The following is a 14781-nucleotide window of genomic DNA, read 5'->3' as shown; positions in this document are numbered from 1 at the left end:
GTGGGGAGACGAAGGGGATGTTCCGGTCGGGGAAATCAGGGCTCAGCGGGGAGTCAGGCTTCAGATTCTCACCCTCTGCCCCTCCTCCACGCGCACACCGTTCGCTCTCTCGCTCTCAAAAAACAAATCTTTAAAAAATGAAGCAAAAAGCTAAACTCTAATAAAATTAATAATTTTTACGCTTTATGAGGAACACCCTCAACCGACACTGGCCTTTGCCGTGGTGCCCCGCCTTGAATCACTCTAAGACGCCTGACTTTTTACTCCCCATTGTTTTTGCACCATTGGTGCAAATGTCAACACAGTGAAAGAGGCTAAGAAATAGTTTCCACATGGCAGACCCCTGAAAGGGTCTCTGGAATTCCCGGGGGAATTCCGTACTTTGAGAACCACTGGGTGTTTGTACATACAGAAATCACAGTTCCCTTTCTCTTCAGTTACTAGTTTTTGACGTTTATTTATTATTATAGGTTTGATCACTGAGCGCCAAAGAAAAGACACTCCAGGGGCGCCTGGGTGGCTCAGTGGGTCCTGGGATCGAGCCCCGCATTGGGCTATCTGCTTGGCAGGGAGCCTACTTCCTCCTCTCTCTCTCTCTGCCTGCCTCTCTCCCTACTTGTGATCTCTATCTGTCAAATAAATAAATAAAATCTTTAAAAAAAAAAAGAAAAGAAAAAAGAAAAGACACTCCAAGGCGTCGAACACATCCAAGCGATAGACCCAACCGCGCGTGCAGCTCCAAGGCTCACGTAAGAAGAAAACAGCGCTTGGGGAAGCGGACCCTGGTTCAGACCTCTAGCCGGGCTTGCGGTTGCCCGCGGCAACGATCGTCGGGGGCGGGAGCGCAGCCATCGATTAGTAATGTCTTGCATCCGTCACCGGAGGTGGGGGCGGGGGCATGGCTGGAGAAGGAAGGCCTCCCGGGCCCTGCGGTCGCCGCGTGTTTTCGGTTGCGAGGCGGCTCGCTCATTCTGCGATCTATTGAGAGTGGCTTCCGACAACCCTGGGTTGATGTCGGGGAGGGAGGGAAGATGGCGGCCGTGGCGGCGGGCGGCTTGGTGGGAAAGGGGCGCGACATCAGCCTGGCGGCCCTGCAGCGCCACGACCCCTATATCAACCGCATCGTGGACGTGGCCAGCCAGGTGGCTCTGTACACTTTCGGCCATCGGGCCAACGAGTGGGTGCGTGCGGACGCGACGGGGCCGTTCAGGCAGGGCGAGGGTGGGGACGGGGTCGTCAGACTCGGGGCTCCAGAACCCAGTGAGGGGGAGGAGACGTTGACGCTCTGGAGGTGGATGGAGGTGGATGGTGGTGATCGCGGCCTGAGGCCGAAGTTGTGGCAACTGGACCCCTAGGCCGGGGCTTTTAGGGGAGAGGGAGGCCGCTCTGAGAAGCCACCTGAAGTTGGGGAAAAGACTTAAAATATCTACGACACCTCACGTGGGGAGACCAGACGGATCAGGGACGGGACCCGGAGCTGAAGGAAGGAGGGGGACCTAATGCCTTGAGGGCGGAAGACTGCTGTCTGAGAAAGTAAAGCAGGATTCTGTCACAGTGAAACGTGGCTGTAGGGGAGGCAAGGGTAGGGGACGAAGGAAAAAGCCGAGTTCTGGTTCTGGAACATCAGTCTTAGATGGGACGAAGAGGAGTCAGACCTTGGCAGAGGGGAGAAATTGAACTTGTGAACTCAGGAAATAAAACCGAGAAAAGAGCAAACATCGGGAAATAGAGGACAAAATGGGGGCTGGGTCTAACACTTCGAAGGAGGCTGCTGCTCTTGGAGATACCGTTACACCACAGCCTACCAAGACCAGAATGAGTTTGAAATTTGAGTCCGTTTGGGAGCCAAATTATTTAGTGCACTTCTCAAAGTAGAAACCCAATAAATAGCAATGGGATGAAATTTAATTTTCCTCACAATTACAATGGGGTAGGAGCATAAGACACTTGAGTCCTTTGCAGGAATTACTGCGTTTGATTTTGTAACAACCCACTTGAATGGAGGGAAATGTAATTTTTCTTTACCTCATAATAATTTTTGTCCCAAATAATAATCCATCCATTACATAACCATCCATCATTTTAAAGTAAGTTGGAAAACAGTATAAAAAACTGGGCCAGGATGAATGGATTTCAGGTGATTTTTTAAATGTATTCTCTAAGACATCGAAATTCAATCAAGGAAAACATGCATATTGAACAAATTCATATTTTTTTTAACATTTGCATTCATTTATATAGCCCACTTCTCTCTAGTGTGGACCTTGACCACTGTGTAATTTAAAAACTCACCTGAAAATAATTAAGAGAAGTAAAAAGATTTTGAAAAGAGGCCATAGAATGGGAGAGCTGAAAATAGTTTTACCCTAAGTTCTTTTTTTTTTTTTTAAGATTTTATTTATTTATTTGACAGAGAGACAGCAAGGAGGGAACAAGGGGAGTGGGAGAGGGAGAAGCAGGCTCCCTGTTTAGCAGGGAACCTGGTGCAGGCGTGGATTCCAGGACCCTAGGATCATGACCTGAGCCAAAGGCAGACACTTAAGGACAGAGCCACCCAAGCGCCCCATTACCCCAAGTTCTTAAGTTAGGAATTTTGTTGGAACAGAGCAAGGAATTTAGGTCTGTTCTAGTTGTCAAGCAGAAAAGGAAAATGGGGAGACGTCTTTAATATTCACCAGTCTGTAACACTTGGTCAGCAGAGATACTACTTATTTCCTCCTCATTTTCATGGGAACTTGTCACCTGGGTCTTTATGTAAGGGACATAGAGCAATGTACTGGGTGATTTCATCAATGGCAATTTAGAAAAAAATACAAAGATACTCTACATATTGCATTGCTATTATACTGCTCTATAAGAAGATGCCAAAAGGTATACTGTGTTAATTCTGTCAAGGTAATTTTGTGGGAGATAAAAAGAGTCGGATGTACAGTAATGTGAGCCTACTTGACAGTGGGATTAGAGTCTGAGGAACAACTGAGAAGTTGTTAACATGTAGGGGACAGCATTCCTCTTGGCAAACAGTTGTCTCCTATAGGCTTTTGACAGGATCTCTGTGATAGATACCTGTTCAGATAGTTAGAGGTTTATTAGATAGCCAGTGAAGTCCTTCTAAAGCCTCATCAAAAGGTAGAAGTGTCACAATGCATTATTTACAGGAGTTATGTTTTCCTGCTTCCTGGACTTGTTGCCTTCAGACAGGGCATAATTCATTCAGTAAAAGGTCATTCTTTCAAAGTACTAATCTTCAAGGTTGTGGTAGCTAGAAAAAAAGAGACCTAGTTCAGATGCAGAGCAGTTGCTGAGGGTGAACAGTTTGTCACCCTGACTCCATATGCCATCACTCAGGGCCTCTGGATGGGAGCTTTTTGAACATAAACCTACTGAAAGCAGAAAGAACATTCTTGAGATTGGAAGTGAAAGTATATGCAAGAAAGCAGATGGGAGGTAAAGAAGGGGAGTTCTTACTACACTGAAATAGATGAAGAATGACTTCAGGCATTCAGAGCAGGAGGTATTAGGAATGAAGGGTAGACAGAAAATGAGGTGTTTGAAGGAAGGATTAAGAAAGATTATGTCATGCCTGGAATAGGAATTTAACAGAACTACTTCCCATTCATAATCTGGAAAGACTGCTCCCCCCAAGTACCTACATGTCATTTGAAGAATAGATTTTCACCTCTCAGTCCTTAGAGCAGTGGTTTGTAGCTAGTTTTGCTTTTGTTTCCAGGGAACATTTGGCACAGTGACCAGAATTTTTGGTTGTCACACTAAGAGGGAACATACTACTGGCATCCAAAGGATGGAGGTCGGGGCTGCTGCTACATATCCTTTACGCAGGACGAGCCGCCATGACAAAAATTTATCTGGCCCCAAATGTCAGAAGTGCTGAGCTTGAGAAACTGCCTTAGTGTGACTGTTGTCCTGTTTATAGCTAGTGTTTTTAAGTTTCCTGTGTATCGAAATCACTTGGGGGTTTAAAGAGTGTAACTTGCCACTTATTTGTGGAGCATAACAAATGACATGGAGGACATTGGGAGATGGAGAGGAGAAGGAAGTTGAGGGAAAGTGGAAGAGGAGGCTAACCATAACGCATAAGAGACTATGGACTCTGAAAAACAACCTGAGGGTTTTGAAGGGGCGGGGTGGGAGGTTGGGGGAACCAGGTGGTGAGTAATAGGGAGCGCACGTATTGCATGGAGCACTGGGTGTGGTGCAAAAACAATGAATAGTGTTACGCTGAAAAAATAAATAAATTAAAAAAAAAAAAAGTGTAACTTGCCAGATCAGTATCTCAGGATGTGAAGTCCAGGCATTGCTCTGTTAAAGACTTCATAGGCAACTTACAGGCTATGTGCATGATTGAGAGAGGTGTATGGGTATAAATGGAGGCCTACTTTTTGATTGTATTAACATAGATAATTAGTAATATAGAGATTGCTTTGGGTTGTTTCAAAAGTGTCAAATGCTGTGCCGAGTCCCAATAATTTGCCAACTAACACAATTTTATATTCCATCTTACTATTTTAAATTTTGATCTGCTTAATTTTTTAATACATGTTAGATTTTATAATAGAGTGTAATATTAAATCATTAAATTGTACTTTTAAAATTCTAGATAAAATTCCCCAGGACTATAAACTAATAATTTAACATAGAAGTCCTCCTTGCCTGGAGGATCTAATAAAATCTTTTCTAACTAACTCCAAAACCCCAAACCTAAGCTTTGTCCTGAAAGGGGAAAAAAAAAATCTGGTTACCCTTTGATAACACCTGAGGGCCAGGAAAATGCATCAGTTTGAGCTGTTTCAACCTTGATGGATCATAATTTACATTTTCAAAGCCCCTTTTATCCAGGTATAATAGAGCACTGAAAATATGTTTTTTAATCAAAAGATCTGAGTGGTACAGGCTAGTTATCTCTTTTCAGTGAAGAAACGGAGACATGGAATAATAAATTGGTTAGCCCCATGTGACCTGGCAAGAATCCCACTCCAAGTTTTCATAATCAAGATTTAAGAAATCCCCTGTACACGTTAGTGCTGCTGACAATGCTCCTGGTGGGCAAAGTACACAGTGGATTTTGTTTGGTGCAGACTTTCCTAGTTATGCGTTTGGATCCCAAGGAAAACTCTGGAAAGCTGTTGCTTGATGTTTATTCTACAGGGAGACCAGGCCTGTGGTATTGGGCTGTGGGAGTCTGCCCCGAGCCAGTGGGGGAATTTCAAACTTTTCAGGAACCTGTTGCAGTTGAAGGAGGCCACAAATTCTTTAACACTTTGAATGAAGAGGTGGGGTCCATTACCTTGAGGGCACTATGCTAAGTGAAATAAGTCAGAGAAAGGTACCGATATTGTTTGATTTCACTAATATGTGGAATAAAAAAATTGCTTGTGGCAAGTTGGGAGGACAATTTTAGAACATGCCTTTTACATTTCTGATTCTGGATTTTTCAAAACTAAAATTGGGCATTAAGTCCTCTTTTCTTTCTTTTTTTAAGAAATGGTAGTTTCTATTGCTGCTTCAGGAGGAAGGGAAGCAAGTCAAAAGCTATTAGCTTTATGATGAAACAGTCTGAGGTCAAATACTGGAAGAACCGAAGTGTTTGGCCTTGTAGCGAGTGGTCCTCGTGATGCATGTTCCTTAACCTGTATCTCTGTTTCAGCTTCTTATCAATGTAGCAAATAATACTGGATATTTAATTTTTACACATTTATTCTTTTTTTTTTAAAGATTTTATTTATTTATTTGACAGAGAGAGAGATCACAAGTAGGCAGAGAGGCAGGCAGAGAGAGAGGACGAAGCAGGCTCCCTGCTGAGCAGAGAGCCCGACGCGGGGCTCGATCCCAGGACCCCGAGATCATGACCTGAGCTGAAGGCAGAGGCCTAACCCACTCAGCCACCAGGCGCCCCTACACATTTATTCTTGAAGGTTCTGTGGACTGTAAATACTTGCCAACTGTACTAGTTGAACTTCAGGAATGCCTACGAATTTTTAGACTGTTTGGGTAGTATTTATTATTCTATAGAGGCCATTTTCTCAGTGATTAATATTGTGGTAGTTTAGGTAATTCTTAGCACTTAAAGTGCACCCAGCATATAGATTTCTCAACAGATAAGAATTAACCACGTTTGTGTACACAAGGAAAGGTAAGTCAAAATGTTTCTGTATCTTTTTTTTTTTTTTTTCATTTCAACTCCATATTTTTCAAAGCATAGTGGAAAAGGGCCACACTTGAGAAGTAAGGATATTTTCACAGGACTCTGAAGTGATTTATACAAACTTTATAATAAGTCCATTTTAAGGATGAACTCTAGTTTTCTTACCAATGTGTATTAGAGAAAAGATTGACTAAAATTGTTTTAACTGTTATAAATTCTTTATTTCTAATTACATATTCTATTATGAGGAGTAAGATTCTTATTGCTAAGTAATTTACTCTTAATATCCATTTGCTCTTAAACAATAGTGTTTGGTGGGGTGCCTGGGTGGCTCAGTGGGTTGAGCCTCTGCCTTCAGCCTAGGTCATGATCTCAGGGTCCTGGTCCTGGGATGGAGGCCCACATTGGGCTCTCTGCTCAGCAGGACGCCTGCTTCCCCCTCTCTCTTTGCCTGCCTCTCTGCCTGCTCGTGATCTCTCTCTGTAAAATAAATAAATAAAATCTTAAAAAAAGAATTGATTTAAAAAAAAGTGTTTGGTGATATTTGGCACAATTTGGGACATCATGGATTTTGATTTCAGGACTCCTAGTACAGTTCTTTGGGCAGAGAATGTTACTTAACTAAGGCAGCTGTTTTCACATAGCGTACATCAGAATCACCTGACAGCTTAACGAACATGAGGTTGATGGGCATCACCCCTGTACTCTGAGTCTGTAGGTCTGGGGAATAGCCCAATAATTTGCATTTCCATCAAGTTCCCAAGTGATGCTGATACTGCTGATGTGGGGTCTATACATTAAGACCCACTGGAGTAAGGTGACCAAGAGAATTGCCGAAATTACTTGAGCATGTGAGAGGATCATGCTTCCAATGTTTTATGTGCCTTTAAAAAGTTATCATTTAGTATTGTATATACCCTTGTTCTTAAAGAGTGCATTTCCCCCCAAAACTACAGGGTACTTAAATTTTGAATAATTTTCATAATAGAGATTAATAATTAAATATTAGGAGGTTAGATAGAATGGGGAAAGTAAGCCATGTAAGTAGCAAATGTGCCTTTTAAATTCTGCATCATAATAATATAATGAGTCAGTTAAAACGAAACTTTTTTTTAAAGTATGCGTTGTACTAATGAACATTTTCACCAGGGCCTGGGCTCCTGTCTTCGGAGAGATGGAAGAGAGCCTTTCCAAATGAACTGAAATGATAGTTCATCACTTTCACTTTACCACTTAACCAGTTTCTCTCAGGCAGATTTCTTAAGTCCGAGCTTAGCAATGTTTCTAACTTGATTTCAAAGATCCGATAGAGATTCTAAATATTCCACACCACCTTGGTGATTAATTTGTCTGAAAACTACAGCATCGTTGCTCTCTTCTGTGCTATAGTCAAAGTCGGGTTATTGACAGAAGATCTGTTCTCCTTGGTGACAGGATATGGCCATAGAAGATGAACCGAGAAAATAAAGAGGGGGATAATGAAATGCAGACACTAGTATTTATTTTTATATTGCTTTAGCTGGTGGTGTATTGCTGTCCCTGTCTTTGGTAAAGAGAGAGAATGATGGTTTATTTCGTGAATGACAAAAGTAGAAGGGCTGCTTCCTGCTGCCTAATGAGCAGAGCCACAACCTGGCTGAAAACCTGCCTTTCTCCTTTCCCTAAGAATAAACCCTCCTCTTAAATGGATTTGGCTTTACTTAAAACTGACTATTCTCTAACTTCTGTGAAAGTGCCTATTAATGAAGAGAATATACACATTTTGCTGTTTTGTTTTTTTAGGAAAAGACTGATGTGGAAGGAACCTTATTTGTTTACACAAGGTAAGAGTATTTTGCTTTTATGAAGAAACTGACAGTCTTTGGAAGAATATTTTAATTCAGTTGTGCTGCTCTTCAAACGTAGTTTTATTTCACAGAGAAGTGAAAAAACCTGAATCTTGGTTTGAAGTTATTAGTGATAAGGAAGGGAATACTGAGTAATGTCACCTTGTATAGTATGAGGAATACTAATTTCAGAATGTAATTTAAACTCCAGTATTGAAGAACTTAAATGTGTGTTCTTTTTAAAATAGTATTAAATATTTATCCTTTAATTCAAATGAGTAGTACAGAGTCCTTGAATATAATGCATTGGCAAGAAGCTAGAAGTACACTATTAAGAATATTAGATATTTTAATTACTATTTGCAAAAAGGTTTTATTGGTCACTCCCCCCCATCATTGATTCTTTAAAGAAGTGTGCTCCAAAATTAAAGATGTCTTTGAGTCCTCTATTCTATAGTTAATAGAGTATATTTCAGGATAAATTTGATAAATTCATGTTTTTTGTCATTTGTATCAGAAATTGTTAATATTGCATAGTATGCATATTGTCATAATAGTTCAACGTTTTATTCATATAAACATTCACGTAAACTGTCCATCATTGTCAGTGGGAGGACAAAGATAAAATACAAAGGGCTAATACAAACCCTTCTAGAGCTAACAGCTTCATTGGGGAGACAGAAAATGCATGTGTGTGCACGCACACACACTTTTTTTTACACATTTACATTTAAAGGTAAACCACCCCTCCCAAGAATAAATAAAAATAACCAAAAAATCAAGATAAGTCCCAATAGATAGCCTATTCTCAGCTCCAGTTGATAGGTTATAAGGAATGAATGGGCTGCTGTGATTATGGAAGGCTTTATTGAATTGGTGCATCTCAAGTAGGCCTCAGGAATAAGGTAGCACTTGCACAGAAGAGAGGGAAGGGCTGTCTCAACAGGAAGGTTGGAGAAAGCTGAGGCATAGGACCTAGTGTGGTGAAGGGACAGTAAGGAAAATGACTTTTGGCTGCAGAGAATTTATCCTGGTTTATATCAGTTAGAAGACAGTAAAGGTAAAGAGATTTTGCTGGCTTGGAATGTCAGACCAGGGATTTTGCAATTTATTTTCTTAGCAGTAGGGAGTCACTGAAGGTTTATGAACAGGGAAATAACAGAGTTATGGCAAAATGTGTGGGGAGAGTCAGTGTATTAGCATTATGAGGATGCACTGGTTCTAGAAGTTAGAACAATGAGAAGATTATTGCAGTGGAGTAGATGTGAGATGATGAGAGTATGGACTAGAATGGTAGAAGCTGAGACTGAACAGATTTCTTGAAAGATTGCACATATAGAGGGAATGATGAAATTTAAAAAAAAAAAACTAAGATTTTGAAATAGAAGACAAAGAATGACAGAACCATAAGCAGAATAGGAAGCTAGGAGGTGGAGAATCTGGTTTAAAGATAATTTTATTTTGAAATAATGATTTTGGTGTAATAGCAGGGCATTTGAATGAGCTGCCAGGTTCCACAGGCCAGGTTAGGGATGGGGATACAGAGCTTCGAGTCACCTGCCTTAAACTGGTCATTGAAGTCATGAGAGTACAAGTGTTCTCTGAAGGAGAAGAAAGTGATGAGGGCTAGTGGTTGAGTTTTCAGGACCAGGGATACAGAGAAGAGTCAGCCATACAGACGCAAGCAAAATGAGAATGTTGCAGAGAGGGGGGTTGCAGGTCCAGTGCAAGGATGGCAGAAGAGTGTGTCATTGGAGGCGGAAGCCACAGTGGGAGTGGAAAGAAAGGAACAGATGGGCAAGACCATTGGAGTAGGTAGAGGAGGTTGGTTTATTAGAAAAGTGGTGGGAGTGCCTAAGAGCCATTGGCTACTTTGGTTTACATTATGTTCTAAAACATTCTGAAACACCAGAGCATACCACTGAGTGAGTATAGACTACTCTTGAGAATTCTCAAGTGTGAAAAGAAAACCAAACGGATAAACTGACTTATACCAAGCACACACACACAGTGCATTTCTCATTCATTTCATACATGTATTACTCTTTTGAGAAGTGAAAGAAAAGATGTATTAATATATGCTAATGATTTATTTTAGGGATTTTTAGTAGGTGCTCTTTCTCTCTCTCTCTCTCTCTTTTGATTGCAGAAGATTAACAAATTATACAAGTATTTTCTCTTTTGTACCCAAACCAAATGTAGGTTTGCATTTTCCGGTATTTCTTAATATACTCTGAGTTTCAAATGGAACTGTCGGTTCAACCATTAGGTAGAGAAACAACTCTTTCCCTGTTCCTTAATCTCTTCCCCAAATCTAACTCCTCAAGAATGGGAGCTTTCCCCATCTCCCCTCTTGCCCCGGGGGTGGGCCAACCCACCCCCCACCATCAGATAGATTCCAGATTCTAACATGTTGAGGTCTTTCCTCAGTAGAGAATGACAGAAAGCTCATAAAAGTCAGAAGGGAGTTTTTAGTACAGGTAATGGAGCTGCTGGTGATAATATTCTGACTTCTGTTATGGATATTGCTTTGGAGGAACTGGCACATTCATCCCCCGAGCCTATTTTATAAATTATGAGATGGTATAGTAACCATACCATTAGAGAGGTGAGGTCCTGTTGTGATAATGAAATACCTGAAGAATCAAATTCTGATTCTGTATAAAAGTACCTAATCCCATTAAAAATTTTTTTTCTTTATTTCCTCCTATGGCTTGCTTTCTGTAATAGAGAGTTCATAGAGACACCCACTGGTGATTTTTGAACTTGACACTTCCAGAGGACCCTCTCCACGAGAGATCTTGGGAACTCTTTCCTTCTTCCTTGGAATTTAAGTTGAAATGATTATCGTGATTCTTTCTAATATTGATCATATGCCCACCACTGCTTTACCTTTTTGTAAAATAAGTTAGGCAAGGATTGGCTTCCATCAAGTTTAAATTTGGAGGTCTCAAAATTCTGTAGTAGTACTGTAGCTGTATTTTACTTCGTTAGTAGTATCAAATGGCTAATTTGAAATAAAACTGAAACACAACACCTTTTCTTCCTATCACTCAGAACATTTCTGTGGGTTGGTTACCCTGCTGCCCTAGTTTAAAGTAAATAAATGAATTCTGCTTGCTTCAGTTTCAGCGTAGAAGCATTTGGTGTTTCATTTGTCACCAGAAGTTGCACAGTTGGATTACTATATGGCTGTCACCCAAGAGTAGACAAATGCACATGTAGTTGTTAGAGTTACACTCTGTGTAATTTGGGTTCTGCCTGACAGAGAGTAGGCACTGAAGGTTTATTCACTGAAACGAAAAATAAAAAGTCACTAAATGACACGCTGTTATGGAGAAAAACTTTTATAGTAGTTTATCTATAAAGTGTTTTCCTTTATGAGGAAGACAAAATAGCTGCTTCTTGAATTAAATTCTATGATCTTTTAATTATACTGTATCTCATTACGGGTTCGTTGACCCAGAAGGGCATCATTTCTTTAAGAGATTTTACAGCTTCAATTTCAAACCAACACTAACATTTTCTATGAAATATATCTTCGTAGGATTGTGATGTGCACTCAAGATTCTTTGAAAGTATCTGTTAGTAATTTTTTTAAGTGGTTAATATTTCTGCCTAGGAATTTACAACCTGGAGAGGGAAGCAAGATACCTATATACACATAGCTAAATAAGTAGGACTTGCTTTTGCCAAAGGGACAGCAAGGGCAGTCACACTGGATATATTACATATGAAGTAGTACATGAATTAGTACATTAGTACTGTTTGCCAATAGTAAAGAATCATTAGTTTTTATGTGTACAGTCTGCACAAAGCTGTATATACATACAAAAAGATTGAGAGGCATATTCAAATAGTAGTTCTACTGAAGTATACTTCTGTGGAATAATTCGTCTTTTGATATCATCCCCACCCCTTGCGATTTTTAGGTCTGCTTCTCCAAAGCATGGGTTCACCATTATGAATAGGTTGAGCATGGAAAACAGGACAGAACCCATTACTAAAGACCTGGATTTCCAGCTCCAGGATCCTTTCCTTCTCTACAGAAATGCCAGATGTGAGTCTTTCTTAATGCATTGGGTGGTTTCATTTCTGCAGTTTGGCCAAGTGTTTAAAATTGTACAGTAGATGTCTTTGTGTTTGTGTCAGCATCAGTTAACTTAGGAAATACGCAAGTCCAGTTAAGGGAATTGCTCCTACCTCACGAAAGTTTCAGTGAAAACAATGTGAATAGGATGATGTAAGTATTTGAACCCTGTCTTCTGCAGCTAGACTTGTTTGTAGTGTGAACCCATCAGAGATTTTAAACCTGAGTATGGCTGAATGAGACAAATTCTTGGTCAGGATACTGCAGAGGGACAGACACATAGGCGGTGCTTCAGGCACAGAATTGATGATTTAGCTAGTGGCACTATTTCCTTGTGTATCACTTCTGACTGAACATCCTGATAGGTTATTGGAAAAAGAGGGCCATATTCTAGATTGCCATCTTTTGAACACCTAGTAAATGAAAAACCAAAATCCAAAGAGTTTTGGTCATTACGAATTTTGTAAACTTTGTAATATTGAAGTTATATTAGGTAACTAAATGGTCCTTGTCTGATTTGATACATGGTGTAGCAATCACCTGTTCAGTAGTCTCTCTCCATTTTACTCTTGTGATTGTCTGACCACTTGTGTTGGACTATTGGGCAACCCAGAGAAAATTTGATGAAAAATACATGAACTGCAGGAGCATCTCCATACACAGAAAACAAGAGCATACTTAAAAATGAAGTTAAATCAATTGTAGTTTATAGTTATTTGAATTATTTGTATGTTTGTAGTTATGTCAGGTTTATTTTTTTTTAGATTATTAGACTGTATCAAATAATCACAAAAATAAATATAAAATAAATGAATATCAGTGACTTACAATAATCATTTTTGGTTGTTCTTGTTTTGGATAAATACATGGTCTAGTCAGTATAGATAGTATTTTATTTTAAATTCTTATCACCATATTACAGATTATATATCATATCACATACTGTATCAAAAATATAAAAATACAAACTTTCTTTAATGTGGTTGATTTTTAAAAAATACCTTTCCTAAGCCCCACACAGTTTATCTGGTAGGAAATAGAGTTGGGGTGTAATAAATGTATCAAGCCTCACCTTGGCTCCAGGCCTCTCCTATCTAATATGGTAGCCTCCAGCTGCGAGTGGCCATGGAGCACTGGACGTGTGGCCAATCTGAATTGAGCTGTGGCTGTGAGTGTACAATACGCACTGATTTGCGAAGACTTAGTACCAAAAAAGAATGTTAAAAAAAGTCTCATTAATAATTTTATATTGATTTATCTGTTGAAATGATAGTATTTTGAATCTATTGAGTTAAATAAAATATATTGTTAAAATTAATTTCACCTGCTTTTAATTTTTTTATTTAAAATTACATGTGTGGCTCACATTTGTGGTTCACCTTATATTTCCGTTGAACAGCACTGTTCTAGGCATTTTCATTTATTGTACCATATTTCATAATCACAACTTTGTAGGGCAGACATTTTCATTGTCATTTTGCATATGACAAAGGTGAGGCTCAATGAGATGACAGACCTGACAGAAACCTGTAAATTCTGTGCTTTTTTTTCCACTTTTCTACATCATCTGTATTGTTCTCTGCACTATTAAACATGAATGCAAATTGAAGGCAGCCTTCTGGATGCATAACAAAATATTTCTAATGAATTTCCATAAGAAAGGAATGAAATCAGTTGAAGAGCAAAGAATGGAAGGGAATGGATCTATTTGCCTTTCTGGGTTTATTTGCTTTTTATTTTCTCCTTAATATCTGGTACTAATTGCCTTTGCAGCCATAGTCTTTAGTTTAGTTACTTGTAAAAGTCTTTTCAGTCTCTGCCATCAAAGGTTCACAGGAGTGTTTACCCCAGGTTGCTTTCAAAGTCTGATACCTCTCAAATGTTTCTAAAGAATTCAAATACTTTATGTTATAATCCTATATTCTTTAATAACATATAGATCATCCTTTGAACAATGAAGCCAGCTTCACTCAAGAATGGTTTTTAAGGGGTACCTGTGTGACTCAGTTGTTAAGCATCTGCCGTTGGCTCAGGTCGTGATCCCAGGGTCCTGGGATCTAGCCCTACATAGGGCTCCCTGCTCTGCAGGAAGCCTGCTTATCTTCTCCCTCCACCCCTGCTTGTGTTCCCTCTCTTGCTGTCTCTTTCTCTGCATCAAATAAATAAATAAAATCTGGAAAAAAAAAAAAAAGGTTTTTAACACTCTATACCCCTCAAGATCTATATAATCAAGAATTTCTCTGTCAAGTGTTGGCATTTCACCTTGGCCTAGGTATGTCATAGGCCATATGTTACCAGGTAGAGTTGATTTAGGTTTGTGGTGAGTTTTCTCATGGACTGTTTTAGATTGACTAAGTTAAAAAAAAATTAATACCTAGGGAGACAATTATCCCTGTCTTGGATTAGATGAACTTAGAAGATCAAAATCAAGGAGTAAAAATCTTAAAATTTCTTCATTTAATTAAAAAAAGGATGTTTAGGGGCACCTGGGTAGCTCAGTGGGTTAAAGCCTCTGCCTTCGGCTCAGGTCATGATCCCAGGGTCCTGGGATTGAGCCCTGGATCAGGCTCTCTGCTCAGCAGGGAGCCTGCTTCTTTCTCTCTCTGCCTGCTTCTCTGCCTGCTTGTGATCTCCATCTGTCAAATAAATAAATAAAATCTTTTTAAAAAAAAGTAAAAAAAGGATGTTTGATAAATAAGTAA

The 14781-nt window shown here is 39.7% G+C and overlaps 1 protein-coding gene across 1 annotated transcript in view; it reads left to right on the top strand.

The window, feature by feature from the left end:
* Nucleotides 1-974: 974 nt before the first annotated feature.
* DCP1B (decapping mRNA 1B) overlaps nt 975-14781 on the top strand; it is a 55044-nt gene continuing 41237 nt past the window's right edge. Inside the window, exons 1-3 of the mRNA XM_046012081.1 lie at nt 975-1181; nt 7946-7986; nt 11922-12049. Coding sequence (XP_045868037.1) covers nt 1032-1181; nt 7946-7986; nt 11922-12049 — 319 coding nt within the window. The 5' untranslated portion in view covers nt 975-1031. The remainder of the gene's footprint in view (nt 1182-7945; nt 7987-11921; nt 12050-14781) is intronic.

This window comes from Meles meles, chromosome 7 (genome assembly GCF_922984935.1).
Source record: "Meles meles chromosome 7, mMelMel3.1 paternal haplotype, whole genome shotgun sequence".
Taxonomy (NCBI): domain Eukaryota; kingdom Metazoa; phylum Chordata; class Mammalia; order Carnivora; family Mustelidae; genus Meles; species Meles meles.
This window is presented reverse-complemented; position numbering and strand designations above follow the sequence as displayed.